The 11,934-nt window shown below is 47.4% G+C and overlaps 2 protein-coding genes across 2 annotated transcripts in view; one reads left to right on the forward strand and one right to left on the reverse strand.

Moving 5' to 3' along the window:
• The window catches only part of dock7 (dedicator of cytokinesis 7), a 28,427-nt gene extending 25,292 nt beyond the window's left edge, over positions 1 to 3,135 (reverse strand). The window contains exons 1-6 of the mRNA XM_068743323.1: positions 3,098 to 3,135; positions 1,624 to 1,723; positions 896 to 1,071; positions 616 to 684; positions 380 to 509; positions 86 to 298 (exon numbers count right to left, since the gene is read on the reverse strand). Of these exons, the coding sequence (XP_068599424.1) occupies positions 86 to 298; positions 380 to 509; positions 616 to 684; positions 896 to 1,071; positions 1,624 to 1,723; positions 3,098 to 3,135 (726 nt within the window). The remainder of the gene's footprint in view (positions 1 to 85; positions 299 to 379; positions 510 to 615; positions 685 to 895; positions 1,072 to 1,623; positions 1,724 to 3,097) is intronic.
• A 953-nt stretch (positions 3,136 to 4,088) lies between these two features.
• Positions 4,089 to 10,050, forward strand: atg4c (autophagy related 4C, cysteine peptidase). Its single transcript, XM_068743352.1, has 10 exons — positions 4,089 to 4,164; positions 4,482 to 4,565; positions 4,807 to 5,037; positions 5,720 to 6,059; positions 6,225 to 6,295; positions 6,599 to 6,786; positions 6,894 to 6,972; positions 7,723 to 7,799; positions 8,243 to 8,362; positions 8,691 to 10,050. Exons 1-10 carry the CDS (start codon positions 4,089 to 4,091, stop codon positions 8,856 to 8,858), a joined length of 1,434 nt encoding a protein of 477 aa, XP_068599453.1. The 3' UTR covers positions 8,859 to 10,050.
• Positions 10,051 to 11,934: the final 1,884 nt, after the last annotated feature.

Raw genomic sequence — 11,934 nt, forward strand, 5'->3', positions numbered from 1 at the left:
GCAAATACATGCGTAGGATCACACAGAAATAACGCGTGTGTGTCACGCTGAAAAACATTACATGCAAATGTAGCCGTTAACCTACCTCATCAAGGGCGGGGTGCAGAGCAAAAAGTTCACGGTGGCGGTTGGCCTTGCGTTGGTCTTCATTGTGTCTGTCGATCTCCTCATTCGGGGCGCGGTCCAACAGGTGAGGGAGGAGGGCGTCGGGAAGCGAGTTCTTCAAATCAAAGATGCTGCAGGCCCAGCTGCCGCGTGGGGTGTCGTCTATGGACATCGACCGCCGTTTCAGATCGTCCTACGGGACACGTCCAACGAAATGCGTCTCAGAGGCACAACATGTGTGTCCGAACATCTTTCTTTAACAATAATAACCTACCTGGTCGTCCTGGTAGGCGCTGCTCTCTGGCATCTCGTCGGCCTCGAACACCTGCTTGGGCAGGCCTTTCTGGCGCTCCTTCTGCTTATCCAGAGCGTTGGGGTTGAAGCCTGTTCCGAGTTTGTGGTATCTGACGGATAACAAGTACTCAGTAAAGACTTTTCAAGCCATCTCGTGTATTAAAGGTCAACACGGGCCATCTGGTGCCAAGAGCTGCGCTAGAGGGGGAGCCTCACTTTCTGTTGACGACGGCCCAGTCTTCCGTGTAGGACCTGACGCAGTCTCTGACGTGCGTGTCGGTGTCCCTGCAGAGACGAGGATGTCGTTAACTCTTCATGGTGCATCGCAGAGTGATGCTTGTGCTTCTGCACCGCTTCTGACCAACAACAGTTTTCCCACGAAGGCTCGTAGACTTTCAGGAGTAATTCTGTCTCTAAACACTGGCTGCATTCTCCCTTTGTCGCCGTACGCCGACGTGAGACCGCGCCACAGTATTTAACCACGCGGCAGCCTCACCCTTCCTCCGGGACGGCCTGCGCGACGGTGCGACACTCCCTGGGCGTGTAGACGACCTCGATGTCATCTGGAGGAAACTCGATCAGATCTCTCAGGGGACCCGACTCAACGATGGGGGGGTGAGTGAGGAGGTACTCCTCAAAATCCACCGGCTCCACCGCCTCGGTGAGGGGAACCTGGAGGCAGATGACCAGGAAAGAGAAGGAGAAAAAAATTTGAAATGGGGGGAGGGGGGGGGGCGCTTAACAGAAAACACCAGAAGCACTGGGCTGCATGAATGTCTTCTTGCTCCTTTTGATTTGCAGCAAAACGATGTTTAGATTGTCACTCGTTTCCCAATTCTATCTCTCTCTCTCCTCTAAAGAGACACACACGTCACACAAATCTGTCAGCTGGTGTATGAAATGTGTCTGTGTGTCTGTCCCCCCCCCCTCCTCCCTCTCTCTCTCTCCACAGTTTAAACACAAATACTTTGCACAGTTTAATTAAAGACCAACTGAAGCCTAACTAAGGGGGGGGGAGGGGAAGAGTGTTCTGGCTCAGGGCTGCCGATGGTCAGTCGGCACTCCCTCTATAACGAACACGCCGTCTGGCCTCAGTCATTCGTTACACCGCAGAGCGGCGTAAACAACAGCTATGCCACCATCCAAACGGCCCGAGGTTGCATCCGAACGGATCCAAATGTCCACAACATTCATGGTTTAACGCGTTTTTCAATAACCCCTCACCGTGTTACTCGTTGCAGTACCAATGTTGAGGTTTTTGAAGAGTTGCGGGGAGCCCCCATACTGGCCAGCGATCTGCTTCCTGACTTCTGCCGCCACGGTCCTGCACATGGAGGAGAAACGGGTGGGTTACTAGAAGCCCGAGTGATGATCCACAAAGCCGACTTGTCATCGCAATAAAAGCGTGAAGCTCACAGGGAAGAGGAAATGCTGGAGCAACATTTGGAGACAGCGAGTAATACAACGTTTCTCCTTGCAGACGATCCTGAAGCGGGAGACTGCCCGTCACATTTCCCAGTTTAAGAGAGCAAGATGGAGACGCAGTGGCCTCTGCAGTCAAATGCTGTCACTACTGGAGAATGGCAGAATCGCTGAACTGCTAAATAACTCAAGCCTGAGGGCCGTTTCACTGGCCTGCTGTCTGCCTAAATCATAAAGTGGTTACAAAATCCCTGCGGCTTGCAGAACATTAAGTGATCTGTTGCATCACCAAACAACAAACGCGCCCCACACGAAGACGATGTTTTACGTTCAAACTAGAGCAGAACACGGTTGCCTTGTCTTTATCGGGCATTTTGCAGGTTGTCCTGCACATTCTACGATAAAGCTGGCGTTCAGGTTCATCCGTACGTTTTCTAGATCGTGCATCCTAGAATTAATGGATATAAGAAAAATAAATGGGTCAAGAAAAACATTGATGAACATATGCAAGGGCTTTTTTAATGATTGCTCCTTTTGCAAAAAAATAATAAATAAATGTCAAATTTTATTCAATTCAGTTTAGAAGTCAAACATTATAAAAGAGGGGAATGGAGCAACTAAGAGCCTTTGCTCGGTACCTAAAATAATTACTTGGTTGAGAAATAAAATAGTGATTAAAACATCCATCTATCGATCCATCGCCTGGGATGGTGCCATTTGACAGCTAGCACAAAGCCCTTTGTTAAAGAGATTACTTTGATCTGTCTGAGAGGCGGAGAAACGTCATAATGTCTCTCCGTGACGTCCGCCGGGAGAACTTTTTATTCCCAGTCGCCGTTTTACAATCATCTTCCGCGTCCTGCCAACGGATCGTTAATCAATAAGTTGGGTCACATCTCCAACAACAGCGCCGCTGTATCCTAGCCGCCGCTCGTTAGCTGCTGCGGGGCGAGATGACAAGCTAACCGCTGAAAATAAAAGCCTTTCAAATGAGCAGTAAACTCGTTTCGGTGCAGAATGCAACTTTTGTAATAATGATGTAATAACGCCCTCATTCGTTCAGTATCCGGGTGGGAAGCGACCGCCGCGGCGAGCCGTGGGTCCGTCCGCCCGGGCGGGTCTGAGCATCTCTGCCGATCCGGCTAGCGAGCGGCTAGGTCGGCCGGCTGGGCCTCCTTCAGCAGGGCTCCCCCGGGCAAAGGGACGGGAGCGACGCGTAAAATAAAAAACCATTTCAATCCTCGGCGCTTTCAACGGGGGCGTCTTAGATGTTTACCTGCTGATCTTCTGCGCGAAGGCGCGGCGTTCAGCCATGGCAGCGGCCGCTGATGTGCGTAAAGAGAAATTCCCAGACAGGCAGGCTGGTAGAAAAGACGCCGCTTCCCACTGGCTCACCGCGTCCACGGGGAAAACGGGAAAACGGGAAAACCGGAGAACGGATCTTTACCGTAATGACGGCGGTTCTGTGCAGCAGAACACGCCCCGTTGAAAAACGTCTGCGCGTTGTGATTAAAGATTAACAGAGAGTATATTTAAATGTTTTTAGTGGTTGGATTAATGTCAGTTTTATTACATGTTGTTATTAATTTTTTTTAATTTTTTTTTTTTTTTTTGGGGGGGGGTAGGTAGAATATACAGTATTATACTTTCACGTTTATTTTTATTTAATTCATTGGTGTTCCTCATTTTATGCATCTCCAGGTTTATGACTTTATCATCATTTTAATTTCAACGTCTTTTCCAGAGAAGAAGAAGTAGAAGAAGCAGTTTTTTATTATTATTATTATTATTATTATTATTAGAACTAGTCTAATAATAGATTTCACTGTTCTGAAGACCCTCCTCTTCCTCCGGCGGAAACGCAGCGATCACGTGACTTGGTTCTCCCACTTCCGCCATGCAAGCGCTGGGCTGCCAGAGCTCAGCGTGTCGAAGTTGTTTAGCTACTAATAGCTAGCCCCACGGCCCACCCAGGAGCCTGCGTGGAACGTTTCCTGCGCGGCACGATGTGACGTTTTAACTTCTGTACGGAAGCGTGGAAGGAAAAACGCGCAACGAGGAAGCACAAAAGGTAAAAAAAAAAAAAAAAAAAAAACCTCCCTGGTCTCTGTGGACATGTTCAAGTTCAGCTAGTTGAGCGCTGTGAGGCGTTCACTGCCCGCTGTGAGGCGTTCACTGCCCGCTGTGAGGCGTTCACTGCCCGCTGTGTGGCGTTCACTGCTCACAGGCCGTGTGGGGGGAATGGGTTCCATCTTATTCTGGTCCAAATGGAGAATAAAGGGAGCGACGAGGTGGAAAAATTGAAGACAAAGTTGTCGTCGGTGTGGAACAACGTAAAGTACAGTAAGTAATTGGCTTGAGGCCTGCACGGCCCAGTCGTCCATGCTAATGTCTCCATGTAAATATGCTCTCTGCTTTGCGTGATTTCAATGTTAGCTGCATTGAGTAAATAAAATATAACAGAGATAAGGGACTGCACAATGAGATAACGGCCTGCTGCTGTTGAGTCAGCCCTTAAAATAGTTATGTGTCATAATGTCTGCTGTACAGTGCTTTTAAAATAACGGCCGGCCAATAAAAACTACATCTTGTCGTAGAATATTAGAGTAAATTCCACAACTAATGCGTAACCGTGACTTTTGCATTTTTTTTTGTCTTAGGTTGGGCTCTGAAACCAAAAACCTCATTCAGTAGAAACTCCCCGGTGCTTCTCCTCGGAAAGTGTTACCATTTCAAGGTGAAAGGTACGTTGGGCGTGAATACACACGGTTATCTTCAGCTACGTTTAACTTAACGTGATACAACCCGAGAAACTCGAGAAGTCCTCTACGGACTCGGTTGACTCGACGCGAGACACGAGATTCTCATGAATTAATCGTAATCTTGAGATTAATGATAAATGATTGACTTGAGCCGATGGATTGGTGATCTTTGTCGGATGCATACGATTCCTCGGTGACTCACGGGCCGGTTGTCGTTTTCCAGATGAGGAAAGCCCGGCGGAAGCCAGCTACGAGTCCTCCGAGGAAGACTTCGTCATGGGGAATGTGGAGGCTTTCCGCAAGGATTTCACCTCCCGAGTTTGGCTCACTTACAGGGAGGAGTTCCCCCCCCTTCCCAGCTCCACCCTGACCTCCGACTGCGGGTGGGGCTGCATGCTGAGAGCCGGACAGATGATGCTAGCACAGGGACTCGCGCTTCACTTCTTGGGCAGAGGTGAGGGGAATGGTTTTTGAAATCCCGTCCTTCGTTTTTACAATTTCAGGGTTCAGAGTGATGACACGACCCGAGGCCCTTCTGTTCGGCGTCCAGCGCGAGCCGGTGACCTCTTCAGGGTTCCCGTTGCCTGACTCCTCCTACTATACTTCTAGAATACGCTTCAAACTGCATCTTACATGAACTTTCTTTCCTGCAGTAACTTGAAAGCATTTGAAATGAGCGAGTTTCTCACACATTCGTCTGATCTATCGTCTCCTGAGTGTCCCAGACTTAATGGATCCGCATAATGAGACGGCCTGCAGTCATTTTGAAAACAATATTTAAAACTTGTTCTTCTGTCAAATCTAAAATATGTCACTAATGAAATATTTCTCTATAAAATTACTAATAGCCACTTAAATATATTTATTGATCAATTCCAATTTGATTCACTCTTGAATCGAGGTCATTTTTTTAATGCCTTAGACTCTTCTCTGGCTTATTTTATAGCCTGGGCCACGCCCTTTCTCTCCGCCTTCAGCTCCTACACTATTCCCGCGGCTAAGGCGCTGCTTAAGCGAAATGCTTTAAGTGTTTTCTGTTATTATTTAAACTCGGATGCAGTGACAATAATCATGTTTAATGGCATTTATATTTCTGTATTTTATATTGCTATCATACACGATTTATTCCTCCACAGACTGGACCTGGTCAGGTGCGCTGGCGCTCCAGCCTTTAGACACAGAGACATGGACGACCACCGCGGCCAAGCGCCTGGTGGCGTCTCTGGAGGCTTCTCTGCAAGGTCCCCCCGGACCCCCCGGTGACAGATCGTCACCCGTGCACCAGGTTCGAGCCCAGGGAGCCGCAGAGGAGGCCGATGCACATCTGAAGGAAATCTACCACCGCACTCTGATATCCTGGTTTGGAGACGGCCCCTCGGATCTGCTGGGCCTCCACAGGCTGGTCCGCTTGGGCCTGACGATGGGGAGGCAGGCAGGAGACTGGTATGGGCCTGCTGTGGTGGCACACATTCTCAAGTAGGTCATCAAGTCATTCTGGTAAAGATCTATTCATCTTTAATGCATGAAAGTAATATTCTTCTACGTAGCCCGATGTCTGTTTTTGGATCAACTTTGCGTATAAACACTTTAAAACCCCTCCTCTCTCTTTCGTCTCCCCTCCCCCTCCTGCTTCTCTCTTAGGAAAGCTGTCGAGGAAGCGGTGGACCCTGGCTTGGCGGGTGTAACTGCTTACGTCTCCCAGGACTGCACAGGTATGAAGGATGAGGCGGGATCCCGGGCACCGCGCCTGAACGGACCTTTTCTTCCTCACCAGCTCTCGGCTTGCTGGGAGAATATTGAGCCGCTTGGAAGGGGCGACGGGGTGTTCGTTGTAACTCGGGTTTCCATTTACCTTTGTCTTGTTAATAGCCTGAAGAGGAAATAGCTGGAGGGAGGAGAGGGAGTGTTTTATTCAGAGGTCACGTGACACGAACACAAGCCCCTTGTGTGACAAAAGCAGAATTGGCAGAGACACAGATCCTACATCTGACCTTTGTGTTATTGATCCTCCATAGTGTACAGTGCTGATGTCATCGATAGCCACAGAGCCCCAAGACCTGAGGGGTCAGGTGCCCCTCCCTCCCCACAGAATGACCAGCCAGCATCTGCCTCCACCCCGACAGACGGCCGATCCGTCATCATCCTCGTCCCTGTGAGGCTGGGAGGCGAGAAGACAAACCCAGATTATTTTAACTTTGCAAAGGTGAGCGGTGCATTAAGACCGGTGGGGTCTCAATAGGAACTGATCTTTAGTAGGTGTTGGCTGGAGGGTACAGTAATACTATGTATTCTGTTCATCTCTGCATTCAGAGCATTCTGAGTCTGGAGTACTGCCTCGGCATCATCGGAGGGAAGCCCAAACAGGCCTGCTACTTTGTGGGATTTCAAGGTTAGTGTTAGCATAATGTAAAACAGAAAGACTCACAGAGAGAGATGGGTGTGAATATAAGGTTATTTTGCATAATATACCCTTCTTGTGTGAAGAGACAAAGTGACTTAATGTATTCCTGTTTGCACCGTGGGGGGGGGGGGAGTGAAGCAGGGCTTACTTTATTCTCTCTGACCCATCAAAGCCTCGCCCATTTATCACAAGTAAACCTCCCAAGTTGTGAGCTGTAATTGATTTCCATAGGAGGCATGCATTAAATTTCATGCAGGCTCCAAAGTGAACCGCTCTTCATCACCTTCAGGAGCCGGGAGGAACCTTCAGTTGTACATCTTGCCAGTCAATATTTACGCATTTACATTTTACCAATTTGAAATACAGTGGTGGACGATGTCTAAATGACAAGCAATACATTCTCCCTGCCAAGGCGCCGCTCGCCGCGGCGTTCATCAAATGCAAATGCTCCGACATAATTGCGTGTTTGTAAAAGTAATTCCCCCGCACAAAAATTAAATGACAATCTCCTTTTTTTCTTAGCTTTTTTTTTTTTCCTTGATGGGTGTAAAAAATTGAATCCACCGCGGTGGTTATTAATAAACGGCAACCTTCTGGGAGGCATAGCTTGACGCACACACGCCCAACGGGAGACCGAGCGGATGACTTTGAGCCACTCTGCATAGAAATTGGAGATAAGCACGTTTTTATAATAATCTGATGTTTTTGAATAACTTGTCTTTTGTTTTGTCCTTGCAGATGACAGCTTGATTTACATGGACCCTCATTACTGTCAGTCCTTTGTGGATGTCAGCGCCAGCGATTTCCCTCTCCAGGTAATGTGAAATTACAGACTGGAGCTCCGGTAATGTGAATTTAATAGTTTCTGTTAGTACTTAAGAGTATGAATCTTGAAGCAGCCCCCCAGACCAATTGCTAAAGTCTCCATCTGCTGATTTATTTGCTGCTCAGATGTGTGAAGCTGCCACTTAAGAGAAATACTGCAAATACTGGAATTGGGTATTATGAACCTGAATATTTAGGAGCCATATATAAAAACCGGCACACAGCCGTGTATCGCAACTTTGTTTTATGCTTTTGCATGCAGGGGAACACAATACGACCACGGACAACGGGGTTGTAAATTAATGGCTGCTGTGGCTGCAGATAAATGGGATTTCATTCATCGCGTGATGCAGAATGCGTCTTACTCGCTGTCGGCGCTGCCACGCAGTTTGATGAATATTTTCTGGTACATTTTGTGACTTTTTTTGTCTAGTCATATCACTGTCCCTCGCCAAAGAAGATGCCTTTCAGCAAGATGGACCCGAGCTGCACCATCGGGTTCTACTCTAGAAGTGTTCAAGACTATGAGCGAATCAGACGAGAGGTGTCTAAGGTACCGAGCAGTCCTGCCTTAAAGGTTCTTCACCGCTGCTGATGCTCAACTCTTTGTCTTCTCCTCCGTTGTCATGTTATTATCACTAGTAGTAGTGGTCGTAGTATTCTACATCGGTTTTGAGTCTTGAAAATAAATTTAGCGTAATAAAAGCTGACCACTAGATGGCACCATTTAGCCATGATTCAGCCCGAGTTTGTTCTTTCTCGGGGGCAGATGTTCTGTTGGGTTGATGTGTGAAACCTCTCTCATCCATTCATTCTTTGAATACAGTGTAGAAGCAGTATTAAAATGCAAAATCTCAACCGCTGATCTCTTGGCGTTCCAGTTGCTGCAGCCGTCGGCGAAGGAGAAGTACCCGGCGTTCACTTTCATCCAAGGTCGCGGCAGAGATTACGACCTGTCGACCTTCGTGACCCCCGAGAAGAGAGAGTGGCCTTTCATCCGTGATCCGCGGAAGACGGTTACTACCGCCGGGGACTTTGTGTTGCTCTGACAACGCAGAGCGCCGACGCGGAACGTCCTGTTTCAATGACTCAAACTCTTTGGTTTCCATCGCCTCACGTCTGAATCCGTGTGACACTAAAGGTTAAAGAACTTTTTAAAACTGCAGTCATTCGGTTTGTATGTGCCGGAAGGCTTTGCCAATGTTATTAAGTCGTTAGAGCCGTGTTCCGAAGCCTCGTGATGAGAGCTTTAGGAACATTCACGTTGTTTTTGGTGCTCTGCTTAATTTAATAGCATTTGTATTTTACTTGACCCAGAGAAGAGGAACATATGTGGGAACAGGATTCACGTTGCATCATTATCTGTCGTTTTATGGTCTTGTGTCGTGACTTTATCAAGATCACCAGATTTTGGCAGATTTGTTTTTGGAATTCTCTTGCATGTTGCATCAAGGGGTTTTAGTGATGATTCCGATTTCCCAAATCAGCACTCCGACATCAAACATGCTGCAGAGGTCCACGAATCCGCAGAGCGGTGGTTGCTCTGGATTAAATCACTGTCAGCCCACTTCATAGTAGTGTGGCAGAAGAGGTGCCTTCACCAAAGTAAAGGCATCCATGGCGTTTCATTCTGTGAGCAATAACATCTGAGTAGCAATAATCTCAGCGGAGTTGTGCGTCGCTGTGACCATGTTGACGGGAGAGTCTCCAAAGGGACGGCGGTTTGTCCGACGTTGGTTAGCTCCATCTGTAATAAACGATGCTTCATAACAGAATTGTAAACACGCAGCAGCTGAAGTCAAACACTCCGGTCTGATCCATGGACTTTCAACATGTAGCGCACTTTAATTTATTTGTAGCGTAACCATAAGGATTTCAGAGAGACTAACTAGTAATAGTACAGATCAATATGTTTTGTTATAGTTGATACTTTTAGCGGTTTTCTAACATTTCATGATTCCTACAATATTTCCTCCCCTTTTTTTTTGTCATTCATTTTCATTAAATGACCTGTTGCTGGGTTTTTAATTAACTAAATGTTGTGAAGTGAAGTTCACCACAGGACAGGCTGCAAACTCTGGTCATGCACTTTTGGTGTATCACCTAAGCAGAAGTATTCTGGATCTTCATGTATTGCAATACTTTTTTTGTATGCGTAGATTAACTTATGAAATGTGTCTGTATATTGTAAGGTGCTTTTAACACCGCCACACACCCCACCCTAAAAACAAATATTGAATTAAATGAAAATATTTTCCTTTCATAAATGGTCTGCGCCTTTCTTGAAAAAAATAAGTTGGGTTTGGATTGGATAAGTGTTAGATCGGAACTTCAGCGGTGTGTTGAAATGTATTCAGTGTCTTTCTCACCCAGTCAAATGTAGATTAAAACTAATCGTACGTGCTAACCACCTCTCCAACCCATTAACCAGGGACTGGGGGGGGGGGGGGGGGGCTGTGACCCAGTGACACTGGAGGGGATTGTTCCTCTGGAGGAAAAGGAAATATCCTTGTGTGCAAAGCTCTGTTGCCATGGATAATCTGTGTTTCCCCTTTAGTTTGAGCTATGCCGGACTGTTTTCTCCTACAATGCAAATTCTTGTATTATGATGGGCCTTGCTTTTTAAAGGAGGGAGCTGTCCCTTCAATGATGGACCCGGGGGGCAAGGGTGAGAATGTATGGGCCAAGGGTGGTGGACGAGAAGAGTCCCTCATGTGTTCTCTGGTCCACCATGGAGAACCAAAGGCAAAACACATAAAGGCATCATTTAGAGCCGCTTTCTGATCTGTGTTCATGTCCTTTCTTTTCTTTTTTTTTGTTCACTGCCAACCTGCTGTGTGGACGGAACGCAGACATTCCCCAACTCTGGGAGATGGAATGGGCAGGAAAGGGGGTGTGGAGGGAATTTGACATTTTGGGGGATTGTTGTCCAGAACATGAAAGCGCATTTGTGCTGGGGGGCACACAGCGATCTGAGGGGTTGTCTGTGTTCATGTATTTACAGTGGATTTTTTGAATATTTGATTAATGAGCTCCAGGCATTGGGGGGGGGCATGCAGTAACTGTGTGGTGGCTTCTACAGAGCAAGTGATCACACAAATACGTACGTGGCGTGCCCCCCCCCCCCCCCCCCCAGACGCAGCTGCCTGACGTGTCGTTGCCCTTGCGGATTCCTGAAAATCTAATACGCAGCTGAGCAAATTCCTCACAAAGATGGAGTTCATGAGAGCCATTCCACCGATCCACAGATGGATGGATGGACAGGGAGTGTGTGTGGGAGGGACGCTGCACATAAAGACTCCGAGTAGCCCAATAAATATTTTATTTAGGTGTCATCCACAGGAGGAAATTGCTTGTGGCGTGCAGCCCTGAGAGGGATCAACAGCGGGCCAGATCCAGTCAGGCCTTGTAAGATCTAAAGAGCAGACCTGTGTTTAGAATGACCCCCCCGATGAGGTCAAGTCCTGCACTTATCAAGGGGATGGGGGGCGGTCTTTGCATCTTGATCTAAGATGTTAAAAGCATTTGGGTGGAATTTGCATGTCATGTTCAAAACATGCACAGAAAAAAATGAAAGGGAAATGTTGGATTTGCTTTTTTTTATTGTCTAATTATCTCTGGGAAAGGGATGGGAAGTTTGTGATGCGGAAGCCACACATGTTCTCAAGACTGCATGAGGCCTCTTCAGCTTTCTCATGGTTTATATAGATATATATATATATATACAGTGATTCCTGCATGGTGAAGTGTCCCTTTTCTTCCCCTTTAACCCCGCGGTCCTCAGGATCTCCCCCAGCCAGCATCAGACCATGATGGATGAGACTGAGAACATCCAGAGGAATTAGATTTAACAAAAAGGGGGAAAGGCAGGGGGGGGAGAGTGGACGTAGCAGACGTGTGCGCGTGGGCGTTAAAGAGCCAAAGAGTGAAGTGGGCCTTCTTTTCCATTCACAGGCAGTGTGTAAATTTATATGGAGGAGTGTGTAGTTTACACATGTACAGGTTGTGTGTAATTCATTCTAAATCAAAGGTGTCACACACACCAGGTGCAGGGGGTGCTAGATTTATACCCGGTCGCCCTTGCCCACCCTTGTGGAATGCCATGCATCTTCAAACAGGTACTCC

This window comes from Brachionichthys hirsutus, chromosome 9 (genome assembly GCF_040956055.1).
Source record: "Brachionichthys hirsutus isolate HB-005 chromosome 9, CSIRO-AGI_Bhir_v1, whole genome shotgun sequence".
NCBI classification, from domain to species: Eukaryota; Metazoa; Chordata; class Actinopteri; order Lophiiformes; family Brachionichthyidae; genus Brachionichthys; species Brachionichthys hirsutus.